This window comes from Nomascus leucogenys, chromosome 17 (genome assembly GCF_006542625.1).
Source record: "Nomascus leucogenys isolate Asia chromosome 17, Asia_NLE_v1, whole genome shotgun sequence".
In the NCBI taxonomy this organism is placed as follows: Eukaryota; Metazoa; Chordata; class Mammalia; order Primates; family Hylobatidae; genus Nomascus; species Nomascus leucogenys.
The window spans coordinates 81,487,962-81,503,871 of NC_044397.1; the positions used below are offsets into that span (position 1 = coordinate 81,487,962).

Here is a 15,910-nt window from a genome sequence, read left to right on the forward strand (position 1 = left end):
CAGACATGTTTCCTGGGTTCCTCCCAATACATTTTAACCAGAATCTGCAGTTGATTCAGAGTGAAACCTATCCTCCTAGAGGAAGGACTGTATTCCCCAACTTAGGGTTTGCTAAGACCTGATCCTAGTTATTACTTTGGAGTCAATGAGAGGTAACAAGGGTGGATCTTGAGGAGGACAAGTGTTACCTTGTGATGCAACTGCCTCAGATAAAGCCCTTACAGAATCTCAAGGTAAGGGCAGGCTATTCTCCCTAGAAAATTGGAGGACACGGCTTGTGCCAGCTCAGATTTCATGGAAACCTGAGGATTCAAGATTCTCAGGCTCACCAACACAAACATCCCCATCCTGTGATTTAGGGTTCCATTCTTTTTGTGTCAGCACTGACTTTGCTGGGGACTAGCAAGGCTGTGCATTCTGCCTCCTCTGCAACCTTGCCACCTTTACTATTAGATTTGGGCCTCAATGGCAGCACAGTCTGCCCTGCATCTGCAGATGAGTTTCCTGAAAGTGCTATAGAGGGACTCTGGCTTTCACAGCATTCCTTGAGTTAAATGGCTATCATGAGCCTGTGTCATTTTCTTTTTCAAAGCTCCTAAAGCATTTCACAGTAGCAAGTGAATACTTAATCTTTATAATTTCCACTAGTCCCATTTCACTGTAATGGCACAGCTACTGCATAACCTAGCACTTCACCTCCTACCTGCACTTCATCCAAATCCACTGCAGTAACTGATCCAGTCACAGGATACTATCCTGAGTCTTTGCTGTCAAAGGCCATTCCTGGTACTAACCATCTTAGCCTGAGTTTATCCCTTGCCCAAAAGCAAAGCCTAAGACAAATGTTCTTATACCTGTAAGTGTTGTTATACAAATAATTTATTTGGGAAGTGATCTGAGGGAACCAGAGGGAGGGTTAGAGGAGTGGAAAAGGAAAAAAGAAAAAGATAACATAGGGATGTATTATTATTGAGTTGGCCACTGCTGTGGGTTACTGGAGCTCAACGATAGGATTTTCTGAGGAAGTTTATGAAATGCATTTCAGAATTGTCTTCCCAGCCGACGGAAGGAAGAGCACTTATCTATTGGGCTTCTACCTCCCATTAGTCAAGAGTGGCCCCAAAGTCACTAGCTCCCCAACATCTTTGGGCTGCATATGTATGATACAGTGGGGTTCCAGTGGGCATCCCAAGCCACAGTGTCAGAAGATCCCTGCAGAAGGAAGCAAGAGAGCCGTGACATGCGCCCAAGACAAGATGCCATCAAATGGCTTACGCTATCAGAAGCCTGCTGGAAAGTGTTCCACAGCAATAATAGAGTAAGAAATGGGGCCAAGAGGATTTGCAGTGGCACACAAGATGTGTCCAGTACAGTTATAGACAATGGGTAGTTGACAACACAACTTAAAAATCAGTAGATATCTTCGGCCTGAGAAAGATGATTGAAAAAAAATCAGTAATATCACTAGAAAATGGTTGTATAATTTTGATACATTTTTTATTTAAAAACATAACATTACAAAGTTTGAAAAATAAAAAAATTAATGATTTTAACTTTTTTGTTTGTTTTGTTTTCTTGTTTTTAACTTACTGTTTTGAATGACAAAAAAATGGCTCATATATTTGTCCAAAACCCTTGATAATATCTTTAATTTTTTAAATACCTGAAACAGTTAAATTATTATGTACTAAAAATATTTACTGTACTCTCAGACAGACTCATATAGAATAACTTCATTTGTCAGGAGAGAGAAAGGTACATACAAAGTAGTAAATTATGAGTTTTGACAAAAGTAATAGGCATTTTTAGTTATTTAAATAAATTAAGGAAACATCCCAAAAGACATTTATACAGTACAAAAAAAAAAAAAGTAAATAATTTCAGGAAAAATAAACTGTATTATTACATTTAAATAAACATGAAAAAGATACTTGAATGATGGTTTTAATTTCTCCAGCAGTCTTCATGAAGGTTTTGTAGCTGATGGCAATGGAGCTTTTCCTTTCCACTTAGCAGCCTTTTCCATTTTCATCTGTAAATTTAACATATTTATTGATATAATAACTTGTAAACCATTCTAAAGAAAAAAACTTGCAGAAAACTCATTCAAATTCATGTCACAGCCATTCCACAGTTATTAAGCTGCTAAATACTAAAGCCAAAATCTGTTAAAAGGACATAATTACACATTTGCAAATGGTTTTATTTTAATTTTACAGAAGCATTTTAATAAAAGTAACATGAATATTGCTTTAGAGAAAAAAATTAATTTCAATTGCCACTAAAATTACAAGTGCTTAAAATGACTAAACTTACATCCAGCCTATGCACATTCCCTGCAGAGTTACATAATGCACCCAATCCAGCTGGATTCTCTCTGGAATGTGGACTGCTTTAAGGATAGTTTTCTATAATTCTGGTTTCTATATTCCCACAGTTACCTTTCTGAAAGTCTTTTCCTCCTCCATTGTAGTTAAAGCAAAAAGGCAGCACACATACCCTAAGCAGTGGCATTCTAACTTTTGAGACACAGAGACCTTTTCCATGGGATTAAAGACCCCAGAGAACACAAATCCAACCTGCCTCTTACTCACCACCACTCACATTCACACACATCAATTTCCAGAGGCAACCCCACTGCCTTACCCCTGCAAGAGAAGGGGAGAGCAAGTCAGGGTCTCCGACCTTCTGAACTGACAGGAATAATATCAAGAAACCAGGAGAGACGTGGAAAAACCAGTCTATCCAATCCCTTCAAACTGCAAGTAATAGAAGTTTCCAATCATAAAACCAGATTAATCTAACCTCTGTCTCCTCCACATTTATTCCCTCTCTCGCCTCTTTGAGTTGGGTTGGGAACCTCATTCAGACACCATACACTCATACCATTCCTGCAAACCGTATCAAACAACAGGTCATCTGAAGGACCCCCAAAAATACCCTATTCTAGAGCAAAAATTATAGGTTTTGATGTCAAATAGAAGAGAATGTGAATCCTACTTCTACCATTTATTAAGCATTTGGGGCAATTTATTTAACAGTTTTACATTTGTAAAAAATGTCATAGTAATAGCTACTCCTCAGGGTTGTTCTAAAGCTGTAAATAATATATATAAAGATCTAGGCACTTAAGCACTCGATAAATGCTAGACCCTTTTCCTCACTCATTTAAAGCCAAGTGCTAGATTTGTAGGAACATAAATTTTTAAGAAGCAAAGACGCTAAAATACAAACAAAAGCCAAAGCAGTGTTTGTCATTTGAAATAGTAGGTAGCAAATACATCCATCAACCATCTAGTCTTTTTTTTTTTTTCTTTTTGAGACAAAGTCTTGCTCTGTCGCCCAGGCTGGAGTGCAGTGGCACAATCTCAGCTCACTGCAACCTCCACCTCCTAGGTTCAAGTAATTCTCCTGCCTCAGCCTCCCAAGTAGCTGGGATTACAGGCACGCACCATCACACCCAGCTAATTTTTGTATTTTTAGTAGAGACGGGGTTTCACCATGTTCACCAGGCTGGTCTTGAACTCCTGACCTCAAGTGATCCGCCCACCTCGGCCTACCGAAGTGCTGGAATTACAGGCGTGAGCCACCGCACCCAGCAAACCATCTAGAGTCTTAAAAGCAAAGATACCTCCTCCTCTTTTTTTTTTTTTTTTTTTTTTGTTTGTTTGTTTTGTTTTGTTTTTTTAAATTTCCTGGCAGGAATACAGTGCTTTGCACCTAGTAGACTTTTGATATTTGTTTCCTTAATAAAATTCTCCTTTCTTGGGGGAAAAGAGACCAAGAATCATCCACAGCAGAAGAAAATAACTTGAACTGATACATAAAAGCAACTTTTCAACAGTATCTAAAAGCAGCTGGTAAACTATGTTACCACAAAGGCCTCACTTGTCAAAGCCGACTTACAGTCATCATAGATTCTTCCCTGCCAGATGTTACCAATGATTAGCAAAGAATGCAAGCAGAAACCAGATACACACATGGCATTGCTCTTGCGAGAGGCTCTGAACTATCAGACACACAGCTTCCTAATCATGAAAACGGTTTTGGAGTAAAAGACGACTACTAATAGCACGTATGGTCCATGTCACCTCAGAGGAAGTTATTTAGGTATAGGCGCCTTAGTTTTTATACTCCATTAATCACACATGGTGGAGAGTTTATAAGCTGTATCTCATAAATCTATAAATCACAGAGGCTAGAAAGTTATAAACTACATCTCGTAAATCCACAAATTCCAGGTTTGTTTATGTCAAGTAATCTTTTATTTTTTTCCTCCGAGACAGAGTGTTGCTCTGTCGCCCAGGCTGGAGTGCAGTAGCACGATCTCAGCTCACTGCAATCTTGCCTCCTGGGTTCAAGCAATTCCCCTGCCTCGGCCTCCTGAGTAGCTGGGATTACAGGCGCATGCCACCATGCCCAGCTAACTGTGTGTGTGTGTGTGTGTGTGTGTGTGTGTGTGTGTGTGTGTGTGTGTGTTTAGTAGAGATGGGGTTTCACCGTGTTGGCCAGGCTGGTCTCAAACTCCTGACCTCATAATCCGCCCACCTCAGCCTCCCAAAGTGCTGGGATTACAGGCATAATAATTACAGGCATAATACACCCAGCCTATAATAAGCAATCTTGACAGGCCAGGTATATCCTTTAAAACATTCACAAATAAGAATTCCTCTCCTTATCTTCTCACAAGCAAACACCATTGGCATGTTTTCAAGGCAGCCAAAACTCCAGGCTTCTGGAGAAGGGATGGAAGGAATTCTAGAACCTAGTCTCCCATAAGCCTGTGAGGAAAAACTAAAACTTGGCTGTGCGTGTGTGTGTGTGTTCCAAGAATGAAGAGTGATTTGATTATAAGTTTATACCCTGATGCTGCTGCAAAAGCTGCCTTTTCTTCCATCACTCTGACCATTTCATCTCCCTCGCTGACATCCTACCACAACGCTTTCCCCTTGCTATGGTCTGAATGTTTTTGCCCCCCAAAATTCATGTTGAAATCCTAATCTCCAGTATAGCGGTATTAGGAGATGGGCCCTGTGGACAGTGATTAGATCGTGAGTGCAGAGCCCTCATGAATGGGATAAGTGCCCTTATAAAAGAGGCCTCAAGACCCATCATGCCTCTTTTACCATATGAGGACACAGCAAGATGCTATCTGCTGACCTGGAAGCAGGCCTCCACGAGACACCAAATCTGCTGGCACCTTGATCTTAGACTTCCTAGTCTCTGAAACTGTGAGCAATAAATTTCTATTGTTTATAACCCACCCAGCTTTACGGTATTTTGTTACAGCAGACCAAACAGACTAAGACACCCTTAGACCAGAGCTTTTGAAATCTGCGGTGATGCACATAACAATATTAACTTTAAATGTAAATGGGCTAAATGCTCCAATTAAAAGACACAGACTGGCAAATTGGATAAGGAGTCAAGACCCATCAGTGTGCTATATTCAGGAAACCCATCTCACGTGCAGAGACACACATAGACTCAAAATAAAGGGATGGAGGAAGATCTACCAAGCAAATGGAAAACAAAAAAAGGCAAGGGTTGCAATCCTAGTCTCTGATAAAATAGACTTTAAACCAACAAAGATCAAAAGAGACAAAGAAGGCCATTACATAATGGTAAAGGGATCAATTCAACAAGAAGAGCTAACTATCCTAAATATATATGCACACAATACAGGAGCACCCAGATTCATAAAGCAAGTCCTGAGTGACCTACAAAGAGACTTAGACTCCCATACAATAATAATGGGAGATTTTAACACCACACTGTCAACATTAGACAGATCAGCGAGACAGAAAGTTAACAAGGATACCCAGGAATTGAACTCAGCTCTGCACCAAGCAGACCTAATAGACATCTACAGAACTCTCCACCTCAAATCAACAGAATATACATTTTTTTCAGCACCACAACACACCTATTCCAAAATTGACCACATAGTTGGAAGTAAAGCTCTCCTCAGCAAATGTAAAAGAACAGAAATTATAACAAACTGTCTCTCAGACCACAGTGCAATCAAACTAGAACTCAGGATTAAGAAACTCACTCAAAACCGCTCAACTACATGGAAACTGAACAACCCGCTCCTGAATGACTATTGGGTACATAATGAAATGAAGGCAGAAATAAAGATGTTCTTTGAAACCAACGAGAACAAAGACACAACATACCAGAATCTCTGGGACACATTCAAAGCAGTGTGTAGAGGGAAATTTATAGCACTAAATGCCCACAAGAGAAAGCAGGAAAGATCCAAAATTGACACGCTAACATCACAATTAAAAGAACTAGAAAAGCAAGAGCAAACACATTCAAAAGCTAGCAGAAGGCAAGAAGTAACTAAAATCAGAGCAGAACTGAAGGAAATAGAGACCCAAAAATCCTTCAAAAAATTAATGAATCCAGGAGCTGGTTTTTTGAAAAGATCAACAAAATTGATAGACCGCTAGCAAGACTAATAAAGAAGAAAAGAGAGAAGAATCAAATAGATGCAATAAAAAATGATAAAGGGGATATCACCACTGATCCCACATAAATACAACCTACCATCAGAGAATACTACAAACACCTCTGTGCAAATAAACTAGAAAATCTAGAAGAAATGGATAAATTCCTCGACAAATACATCCTCCCAAGACTAAACCAGGAAGAAGTTGAATCTCTGAATAGACCAATAACAGGCTCTGAAATTGTGGCAATAATCAATAGCTTACCAACCAAAAAGAGTCCAGGACCTGATGGATTCACAGCCAAATTCTACCAGAGGTACAAGGAGGAACTGGTACCATTCCTTCTGAAACTATTCCAATCCATAGAAAAAGAGGGAATCCTCCCTAACACATTTTATGAGGCCAGCATCATCCTGAGACCAAAGCCTGGCAGAGATACAACCAAAAAAGAGAATTTCAGACCAATATCCTTGATGAACATTGATGCAAAAATCCTCAATAAAATACTGGCAAACCGAATCCAGCAGCACATCAAAAAGCTTATCCACCATGATCAAGTGGGCTTCATCCCTGGGATGCAAGGCTGGTTCAGCATACACAAATCAATAAATGTAATCCAGCATATAAACAGAACCAAAGACGAAAACCACATGATTATCTCAATAGATGCAGAAAAGGCCTTTGACAAAATTCAATAACCCTTCATGCTAAAAACTCTCAATAAATTAGGTATTGATGGGATGTATCTCAAAATAATAAGAGCTATCTATGACAAACCCACAGCCAATATCATACTGAATGGGCAAAAACTGGAAGCATTCCCTTTGAAAACTGGCACAAGACAGGGATGCCCTCTCTCACCACTCCTATTCAACATAGTGTTGGAAGTTCTGGCCAGGGCAATCAGGCAGGAGAAGGAAATAAAGGGTATTCAATTAGGAAAAGAGGAAGTCAAATTGTCCCTGTTTCCAGATGACATGATTGTATATCTAGAAAACCCCATTGTCTCAGCCCAAAATCTCCTCAAGCTGATAAGCAACTTCAGCAAAGTCTCAGGATACAGAATCAATGTACAAAAATCACAAGCATTCTTATACACCAATCACAGACAAACAGAGAGCCAAATCATGAGTGTACTCCCATTCACAATTGCTTCAAAGAGAATAAAATACCTAGGAATCCAACTTACAAGGGAAGTGAAGGACCTCTTCAAGGAGAACTACAAACCACTGCTCAATGAAATAAAAGAGGATACAAACAAATGGAAGAACATTCCATGCTCATGGGTTGGAAGAATCAATATCGTGAAAATGGCCATACTGCCCAAGGTAATTTATAGATTCAATGCCATCCCCATCAAGCTACCAATGACTTTCTTCACAGAATTGGAAAAAACTACTTTAAAGTTCATATGGAACCAAAAAAGAGCCCGCATTGCCAAGTCAATCCTAACCCAAAAGAACAAGGCTGGAGGCATCACGCTACCTGACTTCAAACTATACTGCGAGGCTACAGTAACCAAAACAGCATGGTACTGGTACCACAACAGAGACAGAGATCGATGGAACAGAACAGAGCCCTCAGAAATAATGCCACATATCTACAACTATCTGATCTTTGACAAACCTGACAAAAACAAGCAATGGGGAAAGGATTCCCTATTTAATAAATGGTGCTGGAAAAACTGGCTAGCCATATGGAGAAAGCTGAAACTGGATCCCTTCCTTACACCTTATACGAAAATTAATTCAAGATGGATTAAAGACTTAAATGTTAGACCTAAAACCATAGAAACCCTAGAAGAAAACCTAGGCAATACCATTCAGGACATAGGCATGGGCAAGGACTTCATGTCTAAAACACCAAAAGCAATGGCAACAAAAGCCAAAATTGACAAATGGGATCTAATTAAACTAAAGAGCTTCTGCACAGCAAAAGAAACTACCATCAGAGTGAACAGGCAACCTACAAAATGGGAGAAAATTTTTGCAACCTACTCATCTGACAAAGGGCTAATATCCAGAATCTACAATGAACTCAAACAAATTTACAAGAAAACAACAAACCCCATCAAAAAGTGGGCAAAGGACATGAACAGACACTTCTTAAAAGAAGACATTTATGCAGCCAAAAAACACATGAAAAAATGCTCATCATCACTGGCCATCAGAGAAATGCAAATCAAAACCACAATGAGATACCATCTCACGCCAGTTAGAATGGCAATCATTAAAAAGTCAGGAAACAACAGGTGCTGGAGAGGATGTGGAGAAATAGGAACACTTTTACACTGTTGGTGGGACTGTACACTAGTTCAACCATTGTGGAAGTCAGTGTGGCGATTCCTCAGGGATCTAGAACTAGAAATACCATTTGACCCAGCCATCCCATTACTGGGTATATACCCAAAGGACTATAAATCATGCTGCTATAAAGACACATGCACACAGATGTTTATTGCGGCACTATTCACAATAGCAAAGACTTGGAACCAACCCAAATGTCCAACAACGATAGACTGGATTAAGAAAATGTGGCACATATACACCATGGAATACTATGCAGCCATAAAAAATGATGAGTGCATGTCCTTTGTAGGGACATGGATGAAACTGGAAACCATCATTTTCAGTAAACTATCACAAGGACAAAAAACCAAACACCACATGTTCTCACTCATAGGTGGGAATTGAACAATGAGAACACATGGACACAGGAGGGGGAACATCACACTCCAGGGACTGTTGTGGGGTGGGGGGAGGGGGGAGGGACAGCATTAGGAGATATACCTAATGCTGAATGACAAGTTAATGGGTGCAGCACACCAACATGGCACATGGATACATATGTAACAAACCTGCACATTGTGCACATGTACCCTAAAACTTAAAGTATAATAATAATAATAATAAAAAGAAAAAAAAAAGAAATCTGCAGTGATGGAAATGCCTTGTGCTATCCAGTAAGGAAGCCGCTAGCCACATGTGGCTACTAAGCACTTGAAATGTGGCTAGTGTGACTGAGGAAATAAACATTAACTTTTTAAAATTTAAATTTAGCCTTATAGAGCCCCATATGGAGAGTGACTAAAGCATGGATATAGAATGTTTCCATCACGCAAAAAGCTCTATTTTCTGTCTCTGACTTAAATCCTGTCCTCTCCCCTTCGACTTCAAAATTCTTAAGCTATCCTGTCTCCAGCTTACTTCCTGAATTTACTTAATGCTCAGCTTTTTCCACACTTTCAGTTACTCAACAAGCTCTTGTCTAAGAGTCGTATAGGATACGACAAAAAGTGGCAGGAGTATCTTTACTTTTGTGGAGTTTATTACCTGGCTGGAGAGATAATGATGCCCACAAAACGACAACCCTAAAGAAAGTACTTGCAGCCATTTGGCTGAAATACTATTGCCCACACCTCATTAAGCCAACATTCTTTCATCTAGTAAAACATAAAAACAAAATAAAACTCTCAAATATGAACATGGCCATGAAACATATCAAAAGTATAAGAAGTTGACATGTACGAAAGTATCGATTATATTTGTGTTAACTTTTTTCAATTTTCCATGAATTCATAATTCACTAAAAACCTATTACACACGAAGCACTGTGCTAGGTGCTAGGGAAAATGCAAAAATGAATAAAACACTATGCTTATCTCCAAGGCATTTACACACTGGTGAACTGAGTCACTATTAAAGCTGTGAACACATCAAGACTTCACTTGTTGAGCCCTGGAAATTGTTAAAATATGTTTATGTTTAATGTTCCGTTTCTTAAAGAATATTGGGTAATTTTTTTTTTTTGGATGGAGTTTCACTGTCACCCAGGCTGGAGTGCAGTGGCACGATCTTGGCTCACTGCAATCTCTGCCTCCCAGGTTCAAGCGATTCTCCTGCCTCAGCCTCCCAAATAGCTGGGATTACAGGCGTACACCACCATGCCTGACTAATTTTTGTATTTTTTTTAGTAGAGACGGGGTCTCGCCATGTTGGACAGCCTGGTCCCAAACTCCTAACCTCAGGTGATCCACCCACCTCGGCCTCCCAAAATGCTGGGATCACAGGCATGAGCCACTGTGCCCAGATGTATATTGGGTAATTTTAACGAGTCTGGATACACCTAAAAGCCTCTAAGAAGAATAAATAATACATATTAAGAATTCAAAATAGGCACCGGGTGCGGTGGCTCACGCCTGTAATCCCAGCACTTTGGGAGGCCGAGGTGGGAGGATCAGAAGGTCAGGAGATCGAGACCATCCTGGCTAACACGGTGAAACCCTGTCTCTACTAAAAATACAAAAAATTAGCTGGGCGTCGTGGTGGGAGCCTGTAGTCCCAGCTACTCAGAGAGGCTGAGGCAGGAGAATGGCGTGAACCCGGGAGGCGGCGCTTGCAGTGAGCCGAGATCGCGCCACTGCACTCCAGCCTGGGCAACAGAGCAAGACTCCGTCTCAAAAAAAAAAAAAAAAAAAAAAAAGAATTCAAAATATATTCAATCTTTATTTGGCAAATATTTTTAAATAAAAAATAAAGGTACATGTATAAAAAAAGGAATTCAAGATATATATAATTTACAAATCTGCTGATATTGATGTTTATTACTGACAATTTTATTTGCATATTTATCCAATCTTTATGGCCTTCATAAATCAACCAGTGTATTAAATATCATGTTATTCTTTAACCCTGTTTCTGTGTAAATTATTCTAATAAGCCTCAAGGCCTAACACCAACTGTAAGTAAAGACTTTATAAATTATTTTCAAGGATGTTCCACATTCAATGTATAATCGTTCTAGTGCTTTTGCTACAAGTAAACGCCTAATGCAAGTGGATTTCCTCAAAAACCTACCCTTTCCTGGTATTGTCTTTCAAAGAAAGCCATATCAGCCTCTTCAGGTCTCCTTAACGAAGAAACTTGACTACTTGTACCTACTAAGAAGGAAAAAAAACCTAAGTAATGTATTTATATCATTACATATTCCCCTGAAATAAAAGAAGGAAAAGTTTTCTCCTGCTAGGTGATAATGTTTTATTTTTCAAACCAAAAATGACCTAAATGAATAATTGGTCCTACTACCTAATTCTCTTTTAGAGAGAATGGCATCACAGGACAAAAGTGTTTTTCACTAGCAAACATTCTCCAAATATTCCACAGTTCATATTAAATAGCACCATATAGCTATTCCGTATAAGAGTACACTTAGTTTTGTCCAACTACTTTTTACATTTTATAACTAGAAATCCATGTTACACTTTGAGATAATACACAAAAGTAATTATTGAGACTTGGTATAGGCAGCCATAGTAATGACAGTACCTGCTTCAAAATCTTTCAAAACTGAACTATTTTATACATTTCTTACGGTACTCACTTTGTAAAATGGATCAAGCACTAATTTATATGCTGAAAGGAATTTTTTAAATTGCTTCAGTAGGAAAACATCTGGTTTTCTTGGTAGGTACCCCAAGAGCCTAATTTCATAGAAAAGTACACCTTCATTGCGAGTGAATGTCTTCACTGGGTCCCTTCATTTCCAAAGCAGACTAGCAACCTGAACACTTGTGCTTCTAGTTTCTAAAGCATATGAATTCAGCCTCAATCAGCAACATGTAACTCCAGACAACCACCACAGAGTACAGCTACAGTCTGTTGACTATCTTTGACAAAAGTCTTAGTGAGAAGAGTAAGAAGGGATTCTTAGAATAAGTGTTATCTACCCAATCCTCTGGAAACCCTGGATCATGTGGGACCATGTGAGCCAAACTTCTTCCAGACTCATCTACATTGAGTTGCATTATAATGGCATATTACCATTTATCTAGTAAAATTATATATCATAACTCTTCAAAGGTGACTATCAGGCCAGGTGCAGTGGTTCACGCCTGTAGTCCCAGCACTTTGGGAGGTGGAGGCAGGTGGATTGCTTGAGCTCAGGAGTTCGAGACCAGCCTGGGCAACATGACAAAACCCTGTCTCTACAAAAAATTCAAAATTTAGCTGGACATGGTGGTGCATTCCTGTAGTCCCAGCTACTCAGGAGGCTGAGGTGGGAGATCACTTGAGCCAGGGAGGCGGAGGTTGCAGTGAGCCAAGATCACACCACTATACTCCAGCCTGGGTAACAGAGCAAGACTCTGTCTCAAAAAAAAAAAAAAGGAAAAGGTGACTATCAGAAACAAACAACTGTCTGCTGTATTTGCTGAAAAAAATCTTTTGCCTTGGCCACTAATCACTGAGGGTCACTATACTGACTTAAAATCCAGCATGCCATGCCAGGAGCAGTGACATAGAGTTATAATCCCAGTGCTTTGGGAAGCTGAGGCAGGAGGAGAGCTTGAGGCCAGGAGTTTGAGATCAGCCTAGTCAACATAGCAAGACCCTGCTGCTGCAAAAAAAAAAAGTTTTTTTAATTACCCAGGTGTAGTGGCACACCTGTACTCCTAGCTACGTGGAAGGCTGAGGCAGGAAGATCACTTGAGCCTGGAGTTCAAGGTAACAGTGAGCCATGGTCACACTACTGCACACCAGCTTGGACAACAGAGAGAGAACTTGTCTCAAAAAAAAAAAAAAAAAAAAAAAATCCAGCATTGGTGTAACATTCACTAGCACTGAGGAACTCAGGCTTCCTCCTGTCTAATAAAGAAAAGCATTTAATTGACTGCACTTTCCTCTGTGTCTTGGCTGCCACTAAACTCAGTCAAAACTGAAGTTTAAACAAAGCAATTACATCAACCTTGAAAGCTGCCACAGCTGTGTCCTTTTCTTGGCTTCTTACTTCTATATATATTTTATCATTATGTACTAAGTTGTATGTTGTTTTTGCAAGCAGCCTTGCAATCCCTTGTGGGCAATGTCTAGGTGTATGAAAATACAGATAAAGAAAATTCTCATTTTAAAATATTCTAAAATACTAAATTTTAAATACCTAATAAGTCATACGAATTCATTCTTCTTGTTTTCAGTAAGGAAAATACAGAATACTGGTGCTTAAAAATGAATTATACTTGCTCTTAATTTATAAATGATAAAACCCTGCTAACCTATTGTTATCACTGGCTTATGCCTCTTTGGGAAAACCCAAAGGCAATTAGTCTGCCAAAGGGCCCTCTTATTCAAACACCAGAGCAACAGCATGTACCAGAACAAGGTTTAAAACTTCAAATTACAGTAGTATCAGACTCCTCGACATTCTCGGAGTTAGCTATTTTTCCCAATACAAAATGAAGTTGCTTGCTTTTTCTCAGTGTGTGGCTTACATAAAAGAAAGTAAAATGATAGCTTAACTTGAAGTTAAATTATCATAATAATGAAAAAAAGAGAGATGCCTAGAAAACAAATCAAAGCTCCGTATTCCAATTTACTACATCCAAAAACAGTTCTAAACTTCATTTCATTACCATCTGTTAATGTTCCTGGAGAAGAACTGGATGATGCTTGAAATGCTTTTAGGAATGGGTTGTCTACTGCCGTAATGGGGGATTCTAAAAATTCAACTGAAGGTGCACCTGAGAAAACAATACATGGAGAATAAAAATTAAATATTTACAGGGATACAAACAAGTTATTACTTCTAATGTAAAATAAATTGGAACCTCAGCAGAATTATTAGAAATTCCTTCTATAAAAAAAAATTTAGACTCGGTGTAATGGCTCATGCCTGTAATCCCAACACTTTGGAAAGCCAAAGCAAGAGGATTACTTGAGGCCAGGAGTTCAAGACCAATCTTGGCAACATAGGGAGACCCCATCTCTACCAAAAAAAAAAAAAAAAAAAATACAAAAATTAGTTGGGGCCGGGCGCGGTGGCTCACGCTTGTAATCACAGCACTTTGGGAGGCCGAGGCGGGCGGATCACGAGGTCAGGAGATCGAGACCACGGTGAAACCCCGTCTCTACTAAAAATACAAAAAATTAGCCGGGCGTGGTGGCGGGCGCCTGTAGTCCCAGCTACTCGGAGAGGCTGAGGCAGGAGAATGGCGTGAACCCGGGAGGCGGAGCTTGCAGTGAGCCGAGATTGCGCCACTGCACTCCAGCCTGGGCGACAGAGCGAGACTCCGTCTCAAAAAAAAAAAAAAAAAAATTAGTTGGACATGGTGGTGTGTGCCTGTAGTCCTACCTACTTGGAAGGGTAAAGCAGGAAGATCACTTGAGCCCAGGAATTTGAGGCTGCAGTGAGCTATGATCACATCACTTCACTGGATCCGGCCTGGGCAACACAGTGAGACTCTTTTTATTTAGATTTTTGTCTGACATATAAAGTAAAAGCAAATGAATAAAAGTATTCTGCACATTTCTGAGAACTTTTTCACAGAAAAAAAGAATATTATGTACCTATGTTAGCATAGAAGTTCAAAACCCTAATATATAATAGTTATAAAACACTATCAAAAGCAAGACATTCACAATAAGGAACCTCTGGCTGAAAAGGGTAGAATAAGTGTATTTTTACTCTATTCCTTACTAGGAAACCATCTAAAAACAAAGTAAGAAAAATAAAGAAGAAAGTACCTTCTTCAATGAAATGAGGAAACATCCACAACTCCAAACCATAAACTACAAAGACTAATTGCTAAATACATTGACTTTTGGACCGAAAGGAAGGAAGCTGCGGAGAAAATGTGTAGCTGCTCTATCTTCTTCACAAACCACCACCTTCCCCCAACACTGCTATCTCTATACCACAGGTGAAGAAAGTGAACTTTTGGTCCTAACTGGGTTAGAAGTTAGCCCCATCTTATAACATAAACAGTGCGGGACGATTGCTCTGTCTCTCCCCGCTCCTATCCCCAGTGGCTCCCATGGGGCATGTGGGAATATGGGAGAAGGGGCTCTGGCCCACGCAGGTCCTTGTGCTGCCCTCTGGCGGCTGCATGTGCTACTGATCTCAAATGCTCAACTTGTATTTAGTAAGTTGGTCTTTCAGCTTGATAGGGCCTGGTAGCCTCATGCTTGCTCCCACAGTAAGTATAGACTCCCTCAATACCTGGCACTTCCTCTATTGAGTCCCCCAGCTTAGGGGACCCACCTCCAGCTCTGCCCCCTGCTATGACAGATGGCATGACTGGCCCACTGACTCACAGGTCAGCTGCCTTCCCACACTCCCAGAGAGCTGGGAATTACGGACTCCTTCCACATCAAAAAGGAACCAAATTCCAGCAAGAGGTTTCCTCGGTCTAGGTATCTACATGGCTAAAAATCTGGAGTCCCTCGGCCCCTAGGTTCCTCTATACCTGAAATCAGAACAAAAACATCTTATATTTCCTCTCCTTACTCTCACCTTTCTTCACCCCACCTTCTTTCATGGACCGAAAGGAAGAGGTTTTCTATCCCTATGAAATCATGTGTTACATAAGACATTTTGGTCAACAATGGACTGCATATACAATGGTGGCCCCATAAGATTATAACAGAGCTGCCCTATAAAAGTGTAACATTTTATTTATT

At 39.9% G+C, this 15,910-nt stretch overlaps 1 protein-coding gene across 1 annotated transcript in view; it reads right to left on the reverse strand.

Annotated features, from left to right (window-relative positions):
* Window positions 1-1,481: 1,481 nt before the first annotated feature.
* Window positions 1,482-15,910, reverse strand: part of FAM221A (family with sequence similarity 221 member A) — a 30,867-nt gene continuing 16,438 nt past the window's right edge. The window contains 3 exon segments of the mRNA XM_030796721.1: window positions 1,482-2,032; window positions 11,315-11,397; window positions 13,864-13,971. Of these exon segments, the coding sequence (XP_030652581.1) occupies window positions 1,964-2,032; window positions 11,315-11,397; window positions 13,864-13,971 (260 nt within the window). The 3' untranslated portion in view covers window positions 1,482-1,963.